Source organism: Sinocyclocheilus grahami, unplaced genomic scaffold, assembly GCF_001515645.1.
Source record: "Sinocyclocheilus grahami isolate Dianchi unplaced genomic scaffold, SAMN03320097.WGS_v1.1 scaffold343.1, whole genome shotgun sequence".
Lineage (NCBI taxonomy): Eukaryota > Metazoa > Chordata > Actinopteri > Cypriniformes > Cyprinidae > Sinocyclocheilus > Sinocyclocheilus grahami.
The window spans coordinates 349,563-372,985 of NW_015505522.1; the positions used below are offsets into that span (position 1 = coordinate 349,563).

Sequence of the window (23,423 nt, forward strand, 5' to 3'; positions counted from 1 at the left end):
TACTTTCCCTTCAGCCTGAGGCGCATTCATTTCACTTTTGCTGTGAAAAGGCTTTTATATTTGCCAAAAATATAATTTTTTTATTTTAAAAACAAACAAGCAAGCCCTGTCCAGATTTAAAAAGTAATGCAAAAGTAACGTAACGCATTACTTTCCATAAAAAGTAACTAAGTAACGTAATTAGTTACTTTTTTATGGAGTAACGCACATTGTAATGCATTAATTGTAATGCATTAGTTTTAAAAGTATCTTTCCCCAACACTGCTGTTGACGGTCTAAAAAGCATACATTGTCTACAGTCTCTGTGCAAGTACTTGTGAATGTATTGTTTATTGTGGTGTTCCAAAATGTCTGTGAAGAGCTCTAACATCCATCGGCCTCAAACACGTGTTCTCAATAGAATCGCATGCAAACGGGTTGTGTTGCGCATCTGATGATTGCAGCCGTCGCTCCGGCGCGTGATTCCTCTCTCTCTGAACTCGAGAGGTGGAGAAGGAAACAGATCTTCTAAATACTCTCATTGAGCGAATCCACCTTAACTAGGAAACTCAAGACGCCACAATTGAGAGCAGCTGGACTCACTAATCCATTAACTAGTGCAGATCCAGTCAAATTGAGCATTAATCATACACAATATCATTTCCAGCTAGACGCACCGCTCCGTGATTGCGGCCTGATTCCGTCGCGGCCTTTGTTTAACGCTCTTGATTAGCGAGCGCACATTTGTGTCTGATCATTGTTATTACAGTTGAGCCAATGAGACGAGCGCCTTCTCTTTTACGGGCTTCACTGTGCAGAACTCACATCAGCTCTCCATCCGCTGGCGTTCACTCACAGCACCGGCTTCTCAAAGTGTAGGCCTCAAAAATACATCAATGCATAAATCCTTTCACTTGAACATAACAGGCACTTCTGCTGAGACTGAGGCAGACGAGGCAGACACTGCATGATTATTAATGTGCATCAGAAGTGTGTGAAAAGATTGAGCCATTGCATCCACTCGATGTTTACCATAAGAGCTGGCCACTGTAACATGAATGTGCGGTGTCATTCACTTTTGTTATTTTGAGCTGTATGAAACAGCTTGTTATGCTGCAAACTGGTATTTCTTATCATATTTTATTGTATTGTTGTAATAATAAACACTGGATTGTAGAACAAAAAGCCGTTTACTGCACTTTATTCTTCTAGTTACCTTTAGCGGCTAATGAACCGGAAGTCTGGCACATTCACATTTACTTCTGCATAATAAGAAGGATATATCTATCTTATATTAGTTAACATCAGCTATAAACCCAGTCTTAGTCTTTTATTTATATAGCACCATATAATTACAATGTTCATTGTCCAAGGTGCTTTACAATTCAAAGATAAAACTAAATACCAACAAAAAGAAAACAATCTAACCCTAAAACACAGTTAAGAGAAGAAAAAACAAAAGGCCACATATATACACATTATTTAAAAGCAAGAGAGAAAAAGTAGTCTTTTCAAGTTAATGCTTGAAAACGGATAAAGTGGGTGCGGATCTAATGTGTTGTGGTAAGCTAGTCCAAAGATTGGGACCGGCTACCTCAAACGCTCAAATGAAATAAGGTCAGAAAGTTATGCAGGAGCATACTTATGAATAGACTGATAAACAAATATAAGTACTTTAAAATCAATCCTATATCTTACAGGCAGCCAATGGAGGGAGGCTGGCGTAATGTGCTCCTGCTTACGTGTGCGGGGCAATAACCTCGCAGCAGAGCTCTGTACTAACTGCAAACATGAAAGGACTAAGACCAAGATAAAGTGAATTACAATAGTCCAGCCGTGATCAAATTAAAGCATGAATAATCTTTTTTGTGTCCATAAAATTAAGAAATGACTTTTTTTGAGATTTGACGAAGATGGAAAAAGCAAGACCTAACAATTGAATTAACTTGCTTATCCATTTTAAGGTGACTATCTGTAATATAGCCTAAATTTTTAACATGTGGTTTCAAATCAAACTTCGAGAGAACTTTGCTTTTAAAGTGACTGAGGAGGATGCTGGACCAAACACAATAATCTCAGTTTTCGATTCATTAAGATGCAAGAAATTTGTAGACATCCAATTAGTTAAGTCTTTCAAACAGGCTGCCAAGACCTCGAAATCATTTATATCTCCTTTTTTTTTTTAATGGTAAGTAGATTTGAATATCATCTGCAAAGCAATGGAAGGAAATTCCATGTTTCCTAAAAATATTCCCCAACGGAAGCATATAAAGAGAAACATGAATAATCTTTTTTGTGTCCATAAAATTAAGAAATGACTTTTTTTGAGATTTGACGAAGATGGAAAAAGCAAGACCTAACAATTGAATTAACTTGCTTATCCATTTTAAGGTGACTATCTGTAATATAGCCTAAATTTTTAACATGTGGTTTCAAATCAAACTTCGAGAGAACTTTGCTTTTAAAGTGACTGAGGAGGATGCTGGACCAAACACAATAATCTCAGTTTTCGATTCATTAAGATGCAAGAAATTTGTAGACATCCAATTAGTTAAGTCTTTCAAACAGGCTGCCAAGACCTCGAAATCATTTATATCTCCTTTTTTTTTTTTTAATGGTAAGTAGATTTGAATATCATCTGCAAAGCAATGGAAGGAAATTCCATGTTTCCTAAAAATATTCCCCAACGGAAGCATATAAAGAGAAAATAAAATAGGAGCAAGAATAGAACCTTGTGGGACTCCACAGGTAAGCTTGGCTACAGATAAAGTGTGGTTCTTCACACAGCTCCATAACATGCACATTTGCTCATATTTATGAGGTGTGTTGTGTTTCATGCATTGTTTTCTTCTTTCTGTTCCCTCATGTTAAAGCTTGACAATGAACAAATGAGAAATCATTGCATTTTGACATATTTTCTTTGAATTCTACTCATAATTGTAATATTTATAGCATTTATTTGCAGATAAATCCCTCACTGCTCAATATGGTTAAACATGCATTAGTTTTAGAACATGTAAAAAGAACTACAAATGAATAGAATGACTGTAAATGAACAAATGCTCTTCAAAGACGGCCGAGATGAGTTTTCCATTCACATTGTCTAACTCTGCTGTTAATTCAGCATATCCTCAAAAGATCAGTTCTTGATTCCAAAAGAAATTGAACCAAAATACTTACCGAAAACATATAATCTTATTTATACTGAAATGCATTCTGTTATTTTACTGTTTATTTCTGTGAAGCTGCATTGACACCATCTGTACTGTATAAAGCACTACAGAGATAAAGACGTTTTGACTAACAGGAATACTGCTGATCTGAATCCTTGCATTATAATAACACATCCAGACTAGCTGTTATCTGTGTTGGGCTTCTTGAAGGACGAATCGCCGCTGGAGAAATGCATTTCCTTACATTTAAAAAAAATGATGTTCAAACTCGGTTACATTACAAATGTTTCAGGATTGAATGTTAATGTTACACAGCAGAACAGAAAGGCACATTCGGAAAGGTTTGGTTTGCTCTTAATTATGTTAATGTTAATCTTAATATTAATATTGTGTGGCACAAAACATTAAAAAATTCAGACATCCAAATCCTCATTTCTTTCCAAAACTCATAAAAGAACTCAAATCCTGCTCAGAATCTCTGCCTCCTGAATTAACAAAAAGTTCAAATCAAACACAAGAATAACAGTCAGAAAGTAACACAAACAAACTACTGCTTCCTTACACTGTAGGTAGTGTTAATAGTGTTGATTATTATATTATATGTGATATAATTATTTAAATTGAAATTGCATTAGCTTGCTCAGTTTCGACACAACTGACGTCATTTCACAAAAGCATAGGACACACCATACTATGTATTATATATTTTTAAATTGGTAAATTATAAAAAACTATACATTAAAGTATATATATTTTTCATTTAATCTATTATTTAAAAAAACAATAACCCTGTTCACTTAAAAAGCAGGTTTTGTGCTGATTATGTTACCACTGCTTTGGGATTTAACGTTACAGGGTAAAAGCTGAGTGCAAAAGTTGTTTAGCTTGATTATAAGTGTGAACATAATGAAACACAGATAAAAACTGTAAAAGAACCACGTGATGAAGCAGATGTATGACATCACCTGCTTATATATGATTTCAAAAGGATCAAGCCACTGAAATGCATGAGCGCTCTGAACAGAAAGAGCAGATAAATTCTACATTTTCTTAGAAATCATTGATTTCAAAATACTGGTAGTATTACAATTCCGTATAACCCAGTAAAATGTAATGATGATGGAAGTGTTGGCTGATATTCCAGTGAATAAAAAAGTGTTAGGAAATATGTTTTTGTTCTTCTGCAATACACCGTAAGCGAAGTAAAATCATCTATAATGTGACTAAATTCAGTGTTCTACTAATTGCTTCATGGGTTATAAATGGGACAACTTACTAGCCGGGTTTTTTTTTTTTTTTTTAATGCTTGAACTGAACTGTTCAGCATAAACACATGCTGCCATTTGTTATGCTGAATTTACTCTGCATTATAAACGGTCTTTACTTCCTGATGGCGCCACGTCATTCTATACACCATAACCTGATGTTTATTTTATTTCGTCAGCGCTGATGAGTCTGATTTCCGGCATCAATAACAGCCCAGAGGAAGCCAAACGAAGCATTCCTGCAAAATGCATGAGCTAAGAGGCTCCTGCTGAAAACACACGGGTGGAGTCACAGGAATGGACGAGCGGCTTGTTAGAGAGCTTTTGTCGCAGCAAATCCTGAATGGCCCCCAGGCAAATGTACATATAGCTCTTTTGTTTGTCTAGCTGTGTGTATGTGTGTGTGGGTGTGTCTGTGTCTGTGTGTGGTGAATGCTTGTATGTTTGACAGGAGTGACGGGATAATGATAAGAGGGTCTCGTCCCATGAGAGTGTGTGTGTGTGTGTGTGTGAGGTTGAGCTGGAGGTGTTGGGCTTCCTAATGAAGGACGCCGAGTCACACCATTGCAGACAACACAATGCTGTAGACTCTCTGGATTAACACAGGTCATCCTGATTCACCAAACCCCTCAGCAGACGGGCTCGTCCTGTGTGGCAAAGCTCAAGACCAAAGAGAAGCAGCGGCCACATACATGAGTCTACTTTCACAGACTCCAAAGATGATTTTTAGCTTCACACGATGGCTTTGTGTGAGGAACAGACTTAAATGAGCTGTTATCCATTGCAAATCTTCCCCTCTGCTGCAGCTCTCGAATGTCTCTTGTGCTTTTACGTGTTCAAACTTGCTGTGTGAAGATGCATTGCTTCCTCTGTTCTATTCCCGGCTGAACGCAGTCAATCACGCTGTGTTTAACCATTTGCAGATAACAGGGAAAAGCTGACGGGCCAGGCTTTATCTGTGGAGGTGACCCTTTGATCTGGCCTACAGATTAACCCTGGACTCACAGAGACTCCAGATTCACCTCCAGACCCTCACAGTCCAATAAAAGCACACAGGACCAGCCGTTTAATGCACAAACCAGGAGGATTGTGCAAGCTGTAGTCTCCTGCAGCAGGGTATGGTCCACCGCAATGAAGCATCACCATTACTGAATGATTCTGAGAGCTGGAAATGTGTGACCATGTTCTTTACTTTCAATACAAAATTCAGTTACTGCATGTATGAATGTACCAGTGAAATCATATTAGTGTTTTTAATGTAACTCTTGAGCAAAGTGGTATGTTTTCTGCGATGAACCCAGCATTTGAAAAACCACTGAGCTTCTGTTTGTTAGAGAAATAAACCATACAACCAAAACCAAAAACATAGTGTAAGTTGCAATTAATGGAGTCCAAACACATGGCAAAAGGAATAACATGACTTTGAAAATTGCAGAGAAGGAAGAACAGGAATTTTGAAAATTGCCGAAAATTACATAAACATTTGGTTGCAACTTTCAGTTTTCTTGATCACAGTTTCTTCAACTATAGTGGCTACAAGCTTTGAAAATGGATGAAATTTGGTGTGCATCTTAAGATTGTCTTAGTGTCCATGTGTATGTAGTTTTGTGAGGTATCACTGAGCTTCTGGAGTTCTCATGCAGTACAGTACAATGTTTTTAAGAGAAATAAACCATACATGGAAAACCAAAAACATAGTGTAAGTGACAATTAATGGGGTCCAAACACTTTGGAAAAGGATTAACATGACTTTGAAAACTGCAGAAAAGGAAGAACATGAACTGTGGTTGTAATGTTCAATTTCCTTGATCAAACTTTCTTAAACTATAGCAGCCACAAGCTTTGAAAATGGATTAAATTTGGTGTGCCTCTTCATATTGTCCTAGTGTCCATGTGTTCCAAGTTTTGTGATGTTTGGACACTGGATTCCCAACATACAGGGCAAAAAGTCATCATGGGCCACATCCAGAAAATATATACTCACTCAAACTTGCCAGGCAAAGCGGATAATCAAAATTCTGAAAAAGAGGTTTCCAAAACATAAAAATGGCTTTAAATACTACAAAATTCGGTGAAAGGAGTTTCCAGCCCATATGATTCTTGAAATCTAAGCATTGACGCATATTGATTATAGCACCACCTTGCTGCCAACTATCACAGTTTGGTTTGTAGGCCCACACAATCCTACAAGTGTTGATATATATTGGAGGAGGTTCAGGATCAAAGCAGTACAGGACCTCACAGGAGCCAAAAGCACAAGTTCCCATCAGCTTAGTAAAATCTGCTGTAAGATTCGGACTCTCAGTCCAGAGGTGTGGGATGACTGTCTCCTGAGCTTCATATGAACATAAAGAGCCCTGAATGCAGCAAACGCCCTACAGGGATCCTCATGTATTATTATTCAACCCTAGAATCAAGACGATGAGGTATCATGTTAATACGGCCGCCATCATTCCTTCAGGACAAGCATACTTTCTATTTTATGTTTGTCTGTAATGAACTAGTCTGATGACTGAATAATGGTATGCTACGAAATGCATGGGATGTTTTAAGCATGTGCTCAGAATGTACATATTTTCACCAAAAGGAGGTTTACTGTTTTACTAAGAATGATTATTACTCTTTAACTTTCATGCACTAGTTCCTCCATAGGTGTCTGACTTAAGAGTGTTTTCCCACATGCCCAGCATTTATACATCAAGCTGCTTCGTGGCTTTCATGAGCACAGCCTCAGATTAGAGATTTAACACTGCCCTATATAAGTAAATATAGTTTAAAGTGAATTCGTACCACATGAGGATTTTCTCTCGCACTAAGTCACATCTGAGCGGCTGTGAGAATATTGCATCGACATTCTTCACGAGTACGAGCGATCAACAAACAGATTCACCGCATCCACTCAAAATTATGGATATATTGCACTCCTTTCATGTACACTGGCATGATGACTGGCTATTTACCCTCTCTGATCCTGCTGATGTTTGTTTTAATTTCATGTAGTCCTCTGCCCCGCCGGGCTTACTTTCTACATGCAAAGAATAAAAAATCATCTGCCGGAGCTCTGGGAAAGCGGCCCTTTTCCAACCCATGCCTACAGATGCTTTGAATTTAGGGAGATTTTCCTGCGAGGAGAGAGCTGCCCGTATTTCCTGTGGATTAGTCCTCAGATGCTGGAGGTCTGCGCTGGGAAACTGACCCGCCGCTGACTGCCAATAACCCCGGCATAAGAGCTCGTGAAAGAGCTGAGAAACTGAGAGCTGCTGCTCTACACTATCAACCCAACGAAACTGCTGCCCGACATACAAGAATACTCTAGTATTCATCTCTAATGAGTCCGAAGCTATCATAACTCACATGGATAAACATCACAGGAGCTGAAAGGATGTATGAAATAAACTAACTTATCCCAATGTTTCCTTCACAGTTCCTCTTTTGTCTGTATTGAATGTAAGATGACCTCATTTTAAATATAATTCTGGACAAAGGGCTCCATCTGCTGACAGCAGTCACAAATTACACAAGTTATGCGCTTCATATATATATTTTGTTTTCAATTATTGTAGATACACTTTATGCAAATTAACATTGTGATACACATTATACACTGAAACAACAGAACAAACTAGACTAAATTATGCAGTAGTCGCAGTGCCAACACAAAACCCAATCCCTCTGTTAAAAATCAAATCAGACTCCAAACTGTTGCTGTTATAATAAAAGTACCAAAAATATTTTACCCCCCAAACTTCATCATCAAGCATAAAATTAAAATTTTTTCACCTCTGAAATCTACAGAGGATTTTCTACTTCAGTTGGCGTCGAGTTTGGCCATTTCCTGCACGTAGATCCCGATGCTCTCGCTGTCAAACAGCACAAAGTACACCGTCTTGATGGAGGACGACATCGTTGTCACAAAGTAGCTGGAGATGGCCTTCAGAATGAGCTGAGCGGCCGTCTGCTTCGGAAAACCGTTTCTATAGACGAGAAACACAGCAAAGCATGCAGCGTCACAGTATTCAGGAACCGTTACACTTCAACAACCACCTGATGGCAAACGGCAAAAATAATCATCATTTAGCTATTAGTATTTAGCATCTCAAATGGATGAGGAAACTACTAAGTATATCATTTTCGAACTAATCAGTCCGTACATTATCCCATTTCCCCCTTACATTATGCACAACATGCATTTTGCAACATATTTTATTAATTATGTTAGTTGAGGTTTAAATATAGCACTTTAATTCTAAATTAACCTATTAACTACTAACTTATTTAACAAAACCAACCTAATGTTTATATTCTTTAAGTTGCAAATAATTTTTTCTTCGATATTATGATGTTTTTTATTTTATGCATTTAGCGACTTGCAATGCATTCAGACTTTAAATTTTTTTTACCAGTATGTGTGTTCCCTGAGAATCGAACCCACAACCGTTTGCGCCGCTAACCCAATGCTCTACCACTGAGCCACAAGAACACATGATGTACATCTGAATGAAAAACAACAATGTAGTTTCCCTTTCAGACATGGGAGGAGAATATTCAAATGAATCACGCAACGTTTGCGTTCGTCAAATTACTGGTATTTGCGCCATTATATAACAGCCAAAAAAAGCATGTCTTAAAGCAGACGGTAATTTGGTAATTTTAAAATCTGGTCAGTATGGAAATGATCTGCTGCGTCTGTGTTTATTAATGTGTGCATTGCTAGTAAATCACTCGCAGAATTTCCCCTCCCATCGGCGCTTTTATGAAATTGCGATCTAACACTAATTTGCCCTGTTTAGTAAATCTGGCCCTAGGGCAATAAGTTACTTTAATTACTGTAGTTATTACAACTAAAGTTGTACCTGCCGCTGCCGATGGAAGGGAAGGCCACAGATTTGAGCTTCTTCTCATCAGCGAGAGCCAGACAGTTCTTCACCGTCTTATCCAGCATCTCCTCACATTTATCCGAGCCCCAGCCTGGACTGTTACAGTGGATCACGAACTTGGCAGGAAGACCGTATCCTGAGGTCATGGCCGCTGAGGAACAACAAAGATAATGAACTTAAATGACCTTATCAAACATACTGCAACTTATCCACAATTAACAACAACTCCTTAAGATCAACTCTCTTATCTGAATAAAAAAGTAAGCCATGAGAATTCATTAAAGCATGGCTGAAGAGCATGACAAAGCATTTTAAGAACGAGCGTTATCAGACTTTTTTTAACAGCAGCATCGTGTCTCTCATTACAGACCTCGTTCACACCTGGAACTGACTTCACACAGCTTGTGATCAGATGTAATAGCGGGTGTAAATGTACCTCCTGCCACCTCCAGAGGGCCGTTGCTTTTGCGTAGCTCCAGAACTGCCTCTGCAAACTCCTTTCCTCCGATCTTCTCCAAAGCACTGCCTGAGAGAGACACTGAGCTGTGATGCTGAGCACACGTGTGTTTAAAGCTGCCGTCACTCCAGCGAACCCTAACCCTAACCCAGCGTGTCTGATTTATTACTGAATTGAGCAGTGAGCAGCTCACGATCCGCTGCTTTCATCGTATATAGTATTATAATAAAAGTACGGCGCTTTTATGAAATTGCGATCTAACACTAATTTGCCCTGTTTAGTAAATCTGGCCCTAGGGCAATAAGTTACTTTAATTACTGTAGTTATTACAACTAAAGTTGTACCTGCCGCTGCCGATGGAAGGGAAGGCCACAGATTTGAGCTTCTTCTCATCAGCGAGAGCCAGACAGTTCTTCACCGTCTTATCCAGCATCTCCTCACATTTATCCGAGCCCCAGCCTGGACTGTTACAGTGGATCACGAACTTGGCAGGAAGACCGTATCCTGAGGTCATGGCCGCTGAGGAACAACAAAGATAATGAACTTAAATGACCTTATCAAACATACTGCAACTTATCCACAATTAACAACAACTCCTTAAGATCAACTCTCTTATCTGAATAAAAAAGTAAGCCATGAGAATTCATTAAAGCATGGCTGAAGAGCATGACAAAGCATTTTAAGAACGAGCGTTATCAGACTTTTTTTAACAGCAGCATCGTGTCTCTCATTACAGACCTCGTTCACACCTGGAACTGACTTCACACAGCTTGTGATCAGATGTAATAGCGGGTGTAAATGTACCTCCTGCCACCTCCAGAGGGCCGTTGCTTTTGCGTAGCTCCAGAACTGCCTCTGCAAACTCCTTTCCTCCGATCTTCTCCAAAGCACTGCCTGAGAGAGACACTGAGCTGTGATGCTGAGCACACGTGTGTTTAAAGCTGCCGTCACTCCAGCGAACCCTAACCCTAACCCAGCGTGTCTGATTTATTACTGAATTGAGCAGTGAGCAGCTCACGATCCGCTGCTTTCATCGTATATAGTATTATAATAAAAGTAATATATTTCTTGTCTTGCTTAATATTGTTTTTAAAAATAATAATAAATAAAAAAAAGTCGAGTGACACCAGCTTTAGACACAAGAGCATCTTAATCACAAACAGTGTGCAGAATCACTGCCATGCTTCACAGAGACAGTTCACCCAAAAATACCAATTCTGTCATCATTTCAAATCTAATATCAAATCTATGCATGAATACAACCGCGCTATTTAGACATGTTGCATATATATAGTATTATAATAAAAGTATTATATTTCTTGTCTTGCTTAATATTGTTTTTAAAAATAATAATTTAAAAAAAAGTCGAGTGACACCAGCTTTAGACACAAGAGCATCTTAATCACAAACAGTGTGCAGAATCACTGCCATGCTTCACAGAGACAGTTCACCCAAAAATACCAATTCTGTCATCATTTCAAATCTAATATCAAATCTATGCATGAATACAACCGCGCTATTTAGACATGTTGCATACCTTGTTATTTTCAGTGAGCTAATATTATAAGATGGCATTATTAATATTAATTTTGAGTCAAAGTGGCAGAGCTGTGGTGTTTTCTGCAGAACTGCTCCTTTACCTACTTCACCACCTATGTAGAAGGTGGAGTTGGTCGGGTGAACAACCGCTTCACTTTCGATGCTGGCAATGTCAGCTTGCACAACTTGCAGCTACAACAACAGGCAAACAAATACAGTGAGAGACAAAAGCTGTGGAGAATGAGGTGAAACCATGACGAGTAGACAAAGACCGGTTTGACTGGAAAAGACAAAAGTAAAAAGAAGGAGAAACACAAACACATACATACACGACTGCTGAATCCATTCATGAGATGACTGATCGATCCTAAAAACCTGCTGGGTAAATCTCATCAACCTGTCCTGGTCACACTTTACCACCAAATCGGGAGGAGGTGATATGAAATATACACAGTAGTCAACATCTGAAGTGGATCAAAAAAGTTCATCAAAGTTGTCCTAAGACAAGAGTCCATTTTGGTTTTAGGTTACCTTTGATTAACTTTTTTGATCAACTTCAAATGTTGACTACTGTATACTGAATGAGGAAAGTTTTGTGTACAGTGACTATTTTAACCATCAAAAACACAAAATAATGCATCGAAATTGTCCAGCATGTGCAAAATGGAATAAAAAGAGAGGTAGAATGAGGAGCAATCAGACCAACCTCAACAATGAGTAATTAATGACATTTTAAGGTGATTTTACTCAGACTGGCTAAAACAAATCATAAATTCAATCCCATTTTGGTTTTAGGTTAACTTTGATTAACTTTTTTGATCAACTTCAAATGTTGACTACTGTATACTGAATGAGGAAAGTTTTGTGTACAGTGACTATTTTAACCATCAAAAACACAAAATAATGCATCAAAATTGTCCAGCATGTGCAAAATGGAATAAAAAGAGAGGTAGAATGAGGAGCAATCAGACCAACCTCAACAATGAGTAATTAATGACATTTTAAGGTGATTTTACTCAGACTGGCTAAAACAAATCATAAATTCAATCATTAGTAATATGATTTAAAGGTTTATCAATTTTGACCAATAGGTGGCACCGTTACCAAATTGATGTGTTGTGGTATTTTCTGTGTTCTGTGGTGTTCTCGCCATTATCCAAGGAAAGTCTCATGCCAATAGGCAAAGTTAATCAAAAGTTATAATAATTTTTTTAATTTCATTATCATTTTTGACCAATAGGTGGGGCTTCCACAAAACTTAATGAGTACCATCAGGGTATGGTGCTGAAAACACATACACATGTTATTTTGTAACGATAAGCCAATGAGTTTGTAAAATCTTGCATTTTGCGACAAAATTCTAAATGGCTGACACTAGAAATGGTGGACATGGGAAAATTGGGTACCATTCTGCCTCTCCGAATGTCTTGTGACCAGTCTTGTGATTTTGGGCCAAACCGTTAAGAAGTTATTTGCAAAAATAGCCATTTTTCACATCTTCTGACCACTAGGTGGCACTGTGCCAAAACGGTGCAGGTACTCTCAGGTCATGGTTATTACAACACCCACCAAGTTTTGTTTGAATACGCTAAAGCGTTGCAGAGATATAGCCTTATGTCCACTTTGGAGAGCTCTTCGACAAATTTGTTCACGCTCATTCAGAAATGGTTTGACTGATCAACTTGATTTCCATGTTTTTTAAATGACATGGTCTGAAGCTGATATGGTTAGATTTTCATGAAAATTTGAGTTCTAAGAAGAGTTCGTAAAAAGACAAATACTAAATTGTGGGAAATGACGGCATTGGGTGTTTTAGGGTGTGACTATAGGACGCATTTTGTTTTTAGCCCTAATGGTTCAAAAGTTATTAGCACAAATGTAAGTGCAGCTTTGAGCAGTTGGTGGCGCTAGAGGGTTTGAGTTAGAGACTCCAAATTTGGTGTGCTACATTTTGAGACTGTCCTTTATCTGTGTGCCAAATTTCATAATTACTTACCATACGGTTCTATGGGCGGCCATAGACTCAAGAGCGGAAGAAGAAGAAGAAGACGACGACGACACAATAGGTGCATACGCACCTTTGGTTCTTGGCCGCTAATTACAAAACCATGACAGTAATGAGAATGAGATTTATTGATTTCATTACAGTTTTGGGGTGGATTCTACCAGATAATTGGATCATTATTGTTTTCTTTTGATTTCGGGGGGGGAAATGTGACCTGGACGTGTGAGTTTAGCCCATCTACCAGTTAAAGACCCTGGAAATGTGATTGAATATGGACAAAACTGACCATGTTGGCTTTAACCAGAGTTCTGTTCACATGGATTTCCAGGCAGCCAAAAACTGCCATATTAGACTCAGATGTGAACTGCTGGATCCATAAAAGCAGATCTACAGCATCTGAATGAACATGAGTCTTCATGGCAGCTATAAGCGCTCACCTAAATCATCTTTAAGGTCAAAGTCAGCATTGGTGGGGTTGATAACCCCTTCCACGTAATCTGTGTGCCAAATTTCATAATTACTTACCATACGGTATGGGCGGCCATAGACTCAAGAGCGGAAGAAGAAGAAGAAGACGACGACGACACAATAGGTGCATACGCACCTTTGGTTCTTGGCCGCTAATTACAAAACCATGACAGTAATGAGAATGAGATTTATTGATTTCATTACAGTTTTGGGGTGGATTCTACCAGATAATTGGATCATTATTGTTTTCTTTTGATTTCGGGGGGGGAAATGTGACCTGGACGTGTGAGTTTAGCCCATCTACCAGTTAAAGACCCTGGAAATGTGATTGAATATGGACAAAACTGACCATGTTGGCTTTAACCAGAGTTCTGTTCACATGGATTTCCAGGCAGCCAAAAACTGCCATATTAGACTCAGATGTGAACTGCTGGATCCATAAAAGCAGATCTACAGCATCTGAATGAACATGAGTCTTCATGGCAGCTATAAGCGCTCACCTAAATCATCTTTAAGGTCAAAGTCAGCATTGGTGGGGTTGATAACCCCTTCCACGTAAAAGGCAGTTAGGTTAGTGATCTGACTGAATGAGATTGAGCTGTGGAGAGATCATGCAGCAGGATGGAGAGAGATCAGGACAGAGTACAGCAGAGGCGTTACACAGCAGGCCACACGCTACAAACAAAACTCTAAATGTCTTACATCAGTTTCCATGAAAGCTGCACAGAATAATGTTTGCTGGACAGCGTGACAGTGGGCTTCTTTGCACGTTTATGACACAAACTGACAGTAGAAACACTCTGTATTTGCCTTACTGTGTGTGTCAGTCAATGTGTTGTGCTTAACCGTAAGAGGTCACACTAAACATTGCATTAGCTGTTTTGTTTTGATTTATTTCTGATGAAAATACAACTTCCAAAAGATCTCCATTACGCTACTTTTTAAAACATTTTACAAATGAGCTTAAGGCTTTAATAGCTTTGATCAGAAACACTAGAATATAGAAATAACGTTTACTGTTCCATCAGATCACATTGCAAAAAAGCGAAGCTCTTCCTCAGTATTTTGTCTTGTTTTCCAGTGCACGTCTAAAGATTCTTAAATCAAGATACAGATGCAAAATTACATTAGATAAGAAGTCTTATTTTCTTGAGAAACTGATCAAAATTACATGAGTTTGTTTAAAACAAGAACAAATATCTGCCAATAGGCCCAGAAAAATCAACTTAATTCAAAGAAAACAAGTTTCCTATTGAACGGTCTCTCCCATTGCATTGAACGCTTATGGGGGTAAACTCCTGTTTACTCTGATACTGAAGTCTGATTTGTTCACATTTGTGTAGCTGCACAAACAAATGGTGCTTCAGTCTGCCAAATGGGTGGAGCCGACCGCTATATGAGTCAGCTCTGAGCGCCATTCGTCAGAATTTTCTCCTTTAGCACAAAGATCATCTCCTCGATGGACTCTGAAGCAAGAAGCTCAAAGCCTGCTGCTCGCCATAGAAGAGCAATGAACGATTTTTTTTATGCGAACTGGAGGAGAATGCGGTCACTGATGACTCTATATTCACTGACAGCTTCAGATTTAGAGGATTGGGCATATTCCGGAGAGGATCCTGGCACCCTTCTCCCCAATCGGCAGGGCCTTGGCCAGATTGGTCTTGCGTGGATTTGAAGGAGATCAAGGACTCCTTCCTCGACTCCCGTCTCCACTAAAAGGTTATGCAGCCTCGTCACAGACATATTTGCAAAGCACTTCACTGCAGCACAGAAGTCGTCGCAGGTCATGCGCTACTTCCCGCCTAAGTGCTCCAGCTCTGCAGCTTGTTCAGGTAGCCAAAAGGCTCCGTCTTCCAAGCAGCCTGCAAAGCCCTCACTGTCTCCAGCTCAGCCTCGGTTAAAATCAGGGCCTGGGCTCCGACAGCCCTCAGACGGCTAAACACTATCACTTTTCCTAAGCGCCAGGGACCGCGGGAATGGCATTGGACCCTGAGCCACAGAAGCCATCTTAATCTCTATGCAGAGAGGAAAAAGAGGAGGGCCAGGTCCTGCCGAGGCCGTACCGCCCAAAAAGAAGTCTCGTGCTCACATTCCAGTTCCCTGTTTAGTTCCGGGCGAAGCATTGTTCATGCTGGGCACGTCTTTCACACTCAGCACATGCCCGAGCAAATTACTGCTGTAATAGCAAACCCACATACTCAAAGAACAATACCACAAATGTCAATTCCCTGCCTCCTTGCAGCAACCTGCCACTCGGGAATCTCAGACCACTTGCTGCCCCGCTCCAGTCACGAAGCAGAGACTAACTTGCTGGACAGCTGACGCTATAGCCCTGGCTTACACCTCAGTGGGCTCACAGTGTCCTATTGGAGTGAGAACCCAGAACCCAGTGGAGTTCAATTGGTAATATCTGTGCCGCAGCTGGCTGGTCTTCCCATCTGCCTTATCCAGATTTTATAATTTGGATGTCCCTGCCCTACAGGCATGGATTTTGCCTTTTAGGAGCCCTCATTACCGGCATTCTGGGGCTGAGCTCGCAGAGCGGCTTCGTTCTGCACTTGCTTATAGCACAGCGCTATTGGATGCGTTCCCATAATCGTTCAACGCAACAGGTTGAACGGTCACTAGTGTGATCTTGGGAACGAGTGCTGCATACGCCGCTGTGCTATAAGGCTGCATGCAAGTCAACAAAGATTTTGGCGAATGGCACTCAGAGCAGACTTATATAGCAGTCAGCTCCACCCGTTTTGGTAGGCTGAAGTGCCATTTGTTCGTGCAGCTACACGAACGTGAACAAATCAGGCTTCAGTATGAGAGTAAACAGGAGTTTACCCCTATAAGTGTTCAACACAATGCTCGTTCCCTTATCTCACGGAACCGAGGTTACGTTAGTAACCGGAGCATTTTAATTCCCCGTTGACAGACATTTGTTCTTGTTTTAAGCATAAACTCACTTCATTTTGTTCAAATTCTCAGAAAACAAGAATTCATATCTTAAATTTTCATCCCAAGTAAATAGGCCATTCAGTGTCGACTCTACCAGAGGTCCCTGTCTCAGATATTTGATTTAGTTTTTTGTTTTTCCTGGTGAGAAAAATACAAATATCATCATTTATTTCTTTGTTGGTGGAGGAGTGATGACGGCTTCGAGCTTTGCTTTCGATCCTCTCTTCTTAGACAGCAGCTCTGGGTGGATGTTGGGCAAAACTCCTCCGGCAGCGATGGTGACGCCCCTCAGCAACTGCACCAGCGTTAAACAGAGACAGGAACACATCTTTGCACCATAAAACACACCTGATCAAGATAAACATGATTTCATCGTCTTTCATTCCAGAAGCACGGATCATGAGGCAGTGAATGAGTCTGTGCGTTTCAGGAGCAGGAACGTCAGAGCCAGTCTGCAGGTTTCGGTTGGTCTGAGTTGACAGATTTCACAGAAAATCACGTAGTGTATGATGGACACTGACTTTAGCATTCAGACTGTGACTCCATCCAGTCTGAGGTTTTCAAACATGTCTGGTATTTTGAGCCAATTTTAGCCAATACTTATTCTAGCACTGAAACACGAGTTTGTTGTGAGAGTCTGATAGCGTGTGATCCTCAGTCGTTTAGCGCATGTCCAGTTTTTTCTCTGGCATTATCTAGAAAGTTGTCAGGTGTAGATCCATTTCCAAAATTATTACAACATTACATCAAAAACACTCCTTTTTTTTTCAATAGAAGCCTGTGATTTTTGCATATGCGTGGTTTGAGAATATTTGATCCTGAACTTGTTACCTGATGAAGCTCCTCATCATTGGCGATGGCTAGTAAAATGTGTCTGGGTGTGACGCGGCCCTTCTTATTGTCTCTGGCTGCATTGCCTGCCAGCTCCAGGATTTCAGCTGAAAGCACCATGCATGAAGAGCTTCAAGAGGACAGAAAGGCTTCTGATGCAGAGCATCGATATAGATGGATACAGATGCATCGTACCTGTCAGGTACTCCAGTACTGCAGCCATGTAGACTGGAGCTCCAACACCAATCCTGTATTTGGGAAGCCCTCTTTTAATATAGCGCAGCATCCGTCCCACAGGGAAGATCACACCAGCCTTAGCAGACCTGGACGTCTTGGAGATCTTCTTCTTCCCACCTCGACTGGCTTCTTTGTTGGTGGAGGAGTGATGACGGCTTCGAGCTTTGCTTTCGATCCTCTCTTCTTAGACAGCAGCTCTGGGTGGATGTTGGGCAAAACTCCTCCGGCAGCGATGGTGACGCCCCTCAGCAACTGCACCAGTGTTAAACAGAGACAGGAACACATCTTTGCACCATAAAACACACCTGATCAAGATAAACATGATTTCATCGTATTTCATTCCAGAAGCACGGATCATGAGGCAGTGAATGAGTCTGTGCGTTTCAGGAGCAGGAACGTCAGAGCCAGTCTGCAGGTTTCGGTCAGTCTGAGTTGACAGATTTCACAGAAAATCACGTAGTGTATGATGGACACTGACTTTAGCATTCAGACTGTGACTCCATCCAGTCTGAGGTTTTCAAACATGTCTGGTATTTTGAGCCAATTTTAGCCAATACTTATTCTAGCACTGAAACACGAGTTTGTTGTGAGAGTCTGATAGCGTGTGATCCTCAGTCGTTTAGCGCATGTCCAGTTTTTTCTCTGGCATTATCTAGAAAGTTGTCAGGTGTAGATCCATTTCCAAAATTATTACAACATTACATCAAAAACACTCCTTTTTGTTTTCAATAGAAGCCTGTGATTTTTGCATATGCGTGGTTTGAGAATATTTGATCCTGAACTTGTTACCTGATGAAGTTCCTCATCATTGGCGATGGCTAGTAAAATGTGTCTGGGTGTGACGCGGCCCTTCTTATTGTCTCTGGCTGCATTGCCTGCCAGCTCCAGGATTTCAGCTGAAAGCACCATGCATGAAGAGCTTCAAGAGGACAGAAAGGCTTCTGATGCAGAGCATCGATATAGATGGATACAGATGCATCGTACCTGTCAGGTACTCCAGTACTGCAGCCATGTAGACTGGAGCTCCAACACCAATCCTGTATTTGGGAAGCCCTCTTTTAATATAGCGCAGCATCCGTCCCACAGGGAAGATCACACCAGCCTTAGCAGACCTGGACGTCTTGGAGATCTTCTTCTTCCCACCTCGACTGGACATGATGCCTGAGGAACAAACATGATGAAGTTTCCCTGCCCTGTCCATGCATTTCAGCAAAGCATGCTGGCACAAAGAATAAGTTATTTTTGTGCTAATCTAATTATGATATATTCTGTGAATGATGCATATGCTTTATATGTCATCAGTCAGTATATCAGAGACTGCAGTAGATGTTAAGCAACAATTAGATCAAACACATCCACTTTTTCTGAGTGAACGAGATCATCAGCGCACAAATATGATTCTGTATTTTATTCTGACATGAACGCATCTGAACACAGTTTGTGCATGTGACAAGTTAGTTGGCAGCGACAATAAAAAGTAGCATTGCAACATCAGCATTAAAAAAAACTGACGACGCTCTAAATGAACATGCTGCTGAGTATTTCGTGTCGATGTGCTTCAGTGAGCGCAGAGCGATGCTTCCGCGGGTTTAATGCATCATATTTCTCAGATGTGGTGACTTCCTGATGAAGCGACGCGGCCCGCAGACGCGCAGGAATCGCGCAGGACTCACCGAAACGCGTGGATGACGGCGGAAGGCTTACAGTAGAGAGCACGGTGAGGCGTCGCGTCGCGTCGCGTCGCGTCGCGTTCAGTCCAGCACTGCTAAAGCCTGACAAGCCCAGGCAACGTCCCAGACACCCACAATCCACAGCGCGACTGAGAAGCAGAGAGCCGTCTGTCAGCAGAGGCCGCTGGAGGGTCAACTTTATAGAGTTATGTAAGCATGACATCTGCTGGAAAAAAAGCCTCTGGGTTTTAAGAACATTTTGGATAAAAACTGTTGATAAAATATGCATTATATTTCCAAGGCCCAGTTGTACAAAATACATTTGATCAGATTTGAGCTATCATATTAGATGTGAAAAGGGATTGTTAAACAAAATAAAACGGTATCAAATGTATCCGTATAGATCATTTCAAACAACACTCAGTATGTGTTGTTTGAAATGATTTATACGGATACATTTGATCCAAAAAAATCTGGATTATCCAGATCCCACAATATTTGTATCATGTAGTATAGACCAGATACCTTTAATATTTAGTACTTGATTTGTTTAACCATTACAGTGATAGAGTAGAAGAAGGAAAACATTATTTTGTCCGCATAAAATAACCCCCCAAACAGCTGTCAATTTCAAACACAAATAATAGTTTTAATTTGAATGGTCATGATTGTATTATTAATTACAGTGACGATCATCAGAGATTATGCAGTCATATATGAATTTGTTTTGATTTATTTGTTGTGAGTCAGATGAGGATCTTAAGTGAATATTTGTGATCTTTTATCTGTTTTCTGTCTCTGATCCAGTGGGTAACTTTTTTAGGGAGACCTAACCCTAACCCTATCTAGTCTCGACACCCACCGGTGAAAACGCTGTGTGAGTAACACAAACTCAGGTGAAACACAGTGACACCTCTTACAAAACAGTTACTAATCTTTTAAATAAATCCTGGCTAAAACCAGATGATTGCATTACTTTAAATGAGTCTGCCCCAAGATTACTGTTATAAACATGAGCCGCGTCTAAAAGGTAAAGGTGTTGCTACAATTTATAACAATATTTTCAGTATTTCTCAGAGGACGGGCTTCAAGTATAACTCGTTTGAAGTAATGGTGCTTCATATAACATTATCCAGAGAAACCAGTGTTAATGATAAATCCCCTGCGATGTTTGTACTGGCAACTGTAGACAGGCCACCATACAGACTTTATCAAAGAATTTGCTGATTATGAGTTAGAGCTGGCTGTAGATAAAGTCTTAATTGTTGGTGATTTTAATATCCATGTTGATAACTTGATGATGTATCAGAAACTATGGACTCTCTCTTTTCTAACATTTTAGATATGGTTGCTCCTTTACGCTTAAGGAAGATTAAGGAAAACAGTCTGACACCGTGGTGTAATGAGCACACTCGCACCCTAAAGAGAGCAGCCCGGAAAATGGAGCGCAGCTGGAGGAAAACAAAACTAGAGGTATTTCATATTGCATGGTAGGAAAGTACCATATCCTGCCATGCAATAGGAAATGATTCCAACGATATTGATTCTCTGTGCCTTTATCGTTATAGTTGTGGTGTGAACTCTGCTATTCTTTAATATTGAGAATGATTTTTAGAACTTTATTGTTATCTTTATAGTTATCGTGCTTGGTGTGAACGGGCCTTAACACTGTAAAGCTGCACACAGACACACACTCACACACACACACACACACACTCTCACACACACACAATAAAGTTTAAAGTCAAAAAAAGGTATTCAAGTTAAAAGGCCCGTGTTCTTCACAGCAGAACGTCTGTCTGATGTTTCAGGGCCCTGAAACTCTTGAAATGAATGTCCTAAATGCAGAGCTAATGTAAGGCTCCAGTAAGACGATCAGCTAATCATCACATCACGAATACATCTCTCTGTGGGTAATTACTATTTCTGTCATAACGATATGTTATAAAAAATATCATTCTCTGCTGCAATCATTTAGCAGGATGGTGTCAGCTGACCAGCGGTGGACCAATCACAGATCAGCTCGCGACGCTGTAAACAGCCGCGGCCGCGCGGAGCCACTGACAGATGCGCGGAGCTGCAGACACACAGCATGGCCGGAGTGAGTCTCTGCACTTTATAACTCTCTGCACTTCATTCTGCTGCTTTAGGTCAGTTGTTTGGGTTTGTTCTGCGTGACCGACGCTTCAGTGTAACGCGTTTGTAACAGCATTAGTTCGAGATCATCAGCAGCGCTACAGTGTTACATTCCAAATGTTTCGCTCTGCTTGTTCTGAACCCGACCGAAGTTTGCGAAGAAACGAGACACATCAGCGCAGTGTAGTTTAAAGCAGAACTTCAGACGCGAACGATGTTTACTTGTTTACGTGTTTGTTGACATTTGATCAGTGAAAACAAACATCAGACAAAGAAGAACTCTATAACACAATCACGCAATAGTTGAACTTATATATCCTCAACTTATATATCCTCAGTTACAATTGTACCATCTCCAGTAACTGGTTAAATAACAGAAGTGCCATTCGTACTGTACAGTGACTGCATGCTACAGTTTATCAAAAATTTAAATAAGTAATTAAAATGGGTTAGTGCGAGTATCAAATGTGGTCAATTTTTTGAAATATTTGGCTGAGATACAACTATTTGAAAATCTGGAATCTGAGGGTGCAAAAACATCTAAATATTGAGAAAATCATCTTTAAAGTTGTTCAAATGAAGCTCTTAGCAATGCATATTACTAATCAAACATTAAGTTTTGATATATTTATGGTAGGAGATTTACTAAATATCTTCATGGAACATGATCTTTACTTAATATCCTAATGATTTTTGGCATAAAAGAGAAATGTATAATTGTGACCCATACAATGTATTGTTGGCTATTGCTACAAATATCCCCCAGCGACTTAACACTGCTTTTGTGCTGCAGGGACACAAATCACAAATACTGCATCTAACGAACCTGCTCCTAACGAGGGAGAAGCTTTAAGGGCTGTCTGCATTAAAACCTTGTTGGTGTAACATTTGAAAATTATCAAATTAAAAATGGAAATATTAATATTATAATTTTATGTTGTTGTACTATAAAATAAAGTAAGTGTAAAGTACTTTCCATAAGTGTAAAGTAGATGTTAATTAAAATCCGTATGTTTCTGAGTACGCAAAGAAAACGAGCCCAAACCCGTGCTGTGAGTGCAGCGAATAGGATGAAGTCGACAAATAATAAAGAATAAGTGATTTGATATTTTGAATTGAATGTAATTTGGCTGGGGTTAAATAAGGATTTGATCATGCTGTAAAAAAGTCTAAAAATACTATTCGCATTCATCCACATAAATACTATTATAGAGAAGATTCAAACTTTTACTCGTGCAAATTTTACTGATGAGTTCTTGCTAGGGCTGGGAAATATGTTTAATATTCATGCTACACGTGCAGTTATTTCAATGTTATTAAACAACATTAAAGATAACATTGAATGATTTTAAGGGATTTATTATTATCCCAGTTTTCTATAAACCTTGTCATTACACAGATTTCACAATCCTTTCTTGTAAAAGGCATCTTTTAGTAATGTCTGATTAAAAAATGAAAAGATTCAATTATTATTAGATTTGGTAAGTTCAAATCAATTCTACACCGCAAAAAAATATTTTCTCAGCACCTCTGTCTTATTTTCTTCTAGTATAATAATCTAAGCGTTCTTGAATCAAGATGCATTTACTTGAGAAGAAAATGAATTCAGAAATTAAGTCTTGTTTTCTAAAAACAAAAACATCTAAAATTTGTTTGTTTTTTGCCAACAACAACAAAAATATCTACAAATGGAGAAAGAGAAAAACATCTGAATTCAAAGATAAAACAAGATCATTTTTCTTACCCAACGTTGGCAGATATTTTATCTTGTTTTAAGCAAACACTAAAAATATTTAGCTAATTTTTCTCAGAAAACAAGACTTGATATCTTCAGTCAGTT

General features: G+C 39.6%; 1 protein-coding gene across 1 annotated transcript; it reads right to left on the bottom strand.

The window, feature by feature from the left end:
* Positions 1 to 7,970: 7,970 nt before the first annotated feature.
* LOC107603209 (core histone macro-H2A.1) lies at positions 7,971 to 19,757 on the bottom strand. Its single transcript, XM_016295950.1, has 13 exons — positions 19,451 to 19,757; positions 18,762 to 18,938; positions 18,567 to 18,673; positions 17,864 to 18,029; positions 17,736 to 17,768; positions 17,541 to 17,647; positions 17,058 to 17,179; positions 15,853 to 15,939; positions 15,641 to 15,752; positions 11,392 to 11,482; positions 10,556 to 10,645; positions 10,096 to 10,270; positions 7,971 to 8,391 (listed from the first exon to the last, which is right to left on the bottom strand). The coding sequence occupies exons 1-13, from the start codon at positions 19,734 to 19,736 to the stop codon at positions 8,226 to 8,228; spliced, it is 1,719 nt and encodes a 572-aa protein (XP_016151436.1). The 5' UTR covers positions 19,737 to 19,757; the 3' UTR covers positions 7,971 to 8,225.
* Positions 19,758 to 23,423: the final 3,666 nt, after the last annotated feature.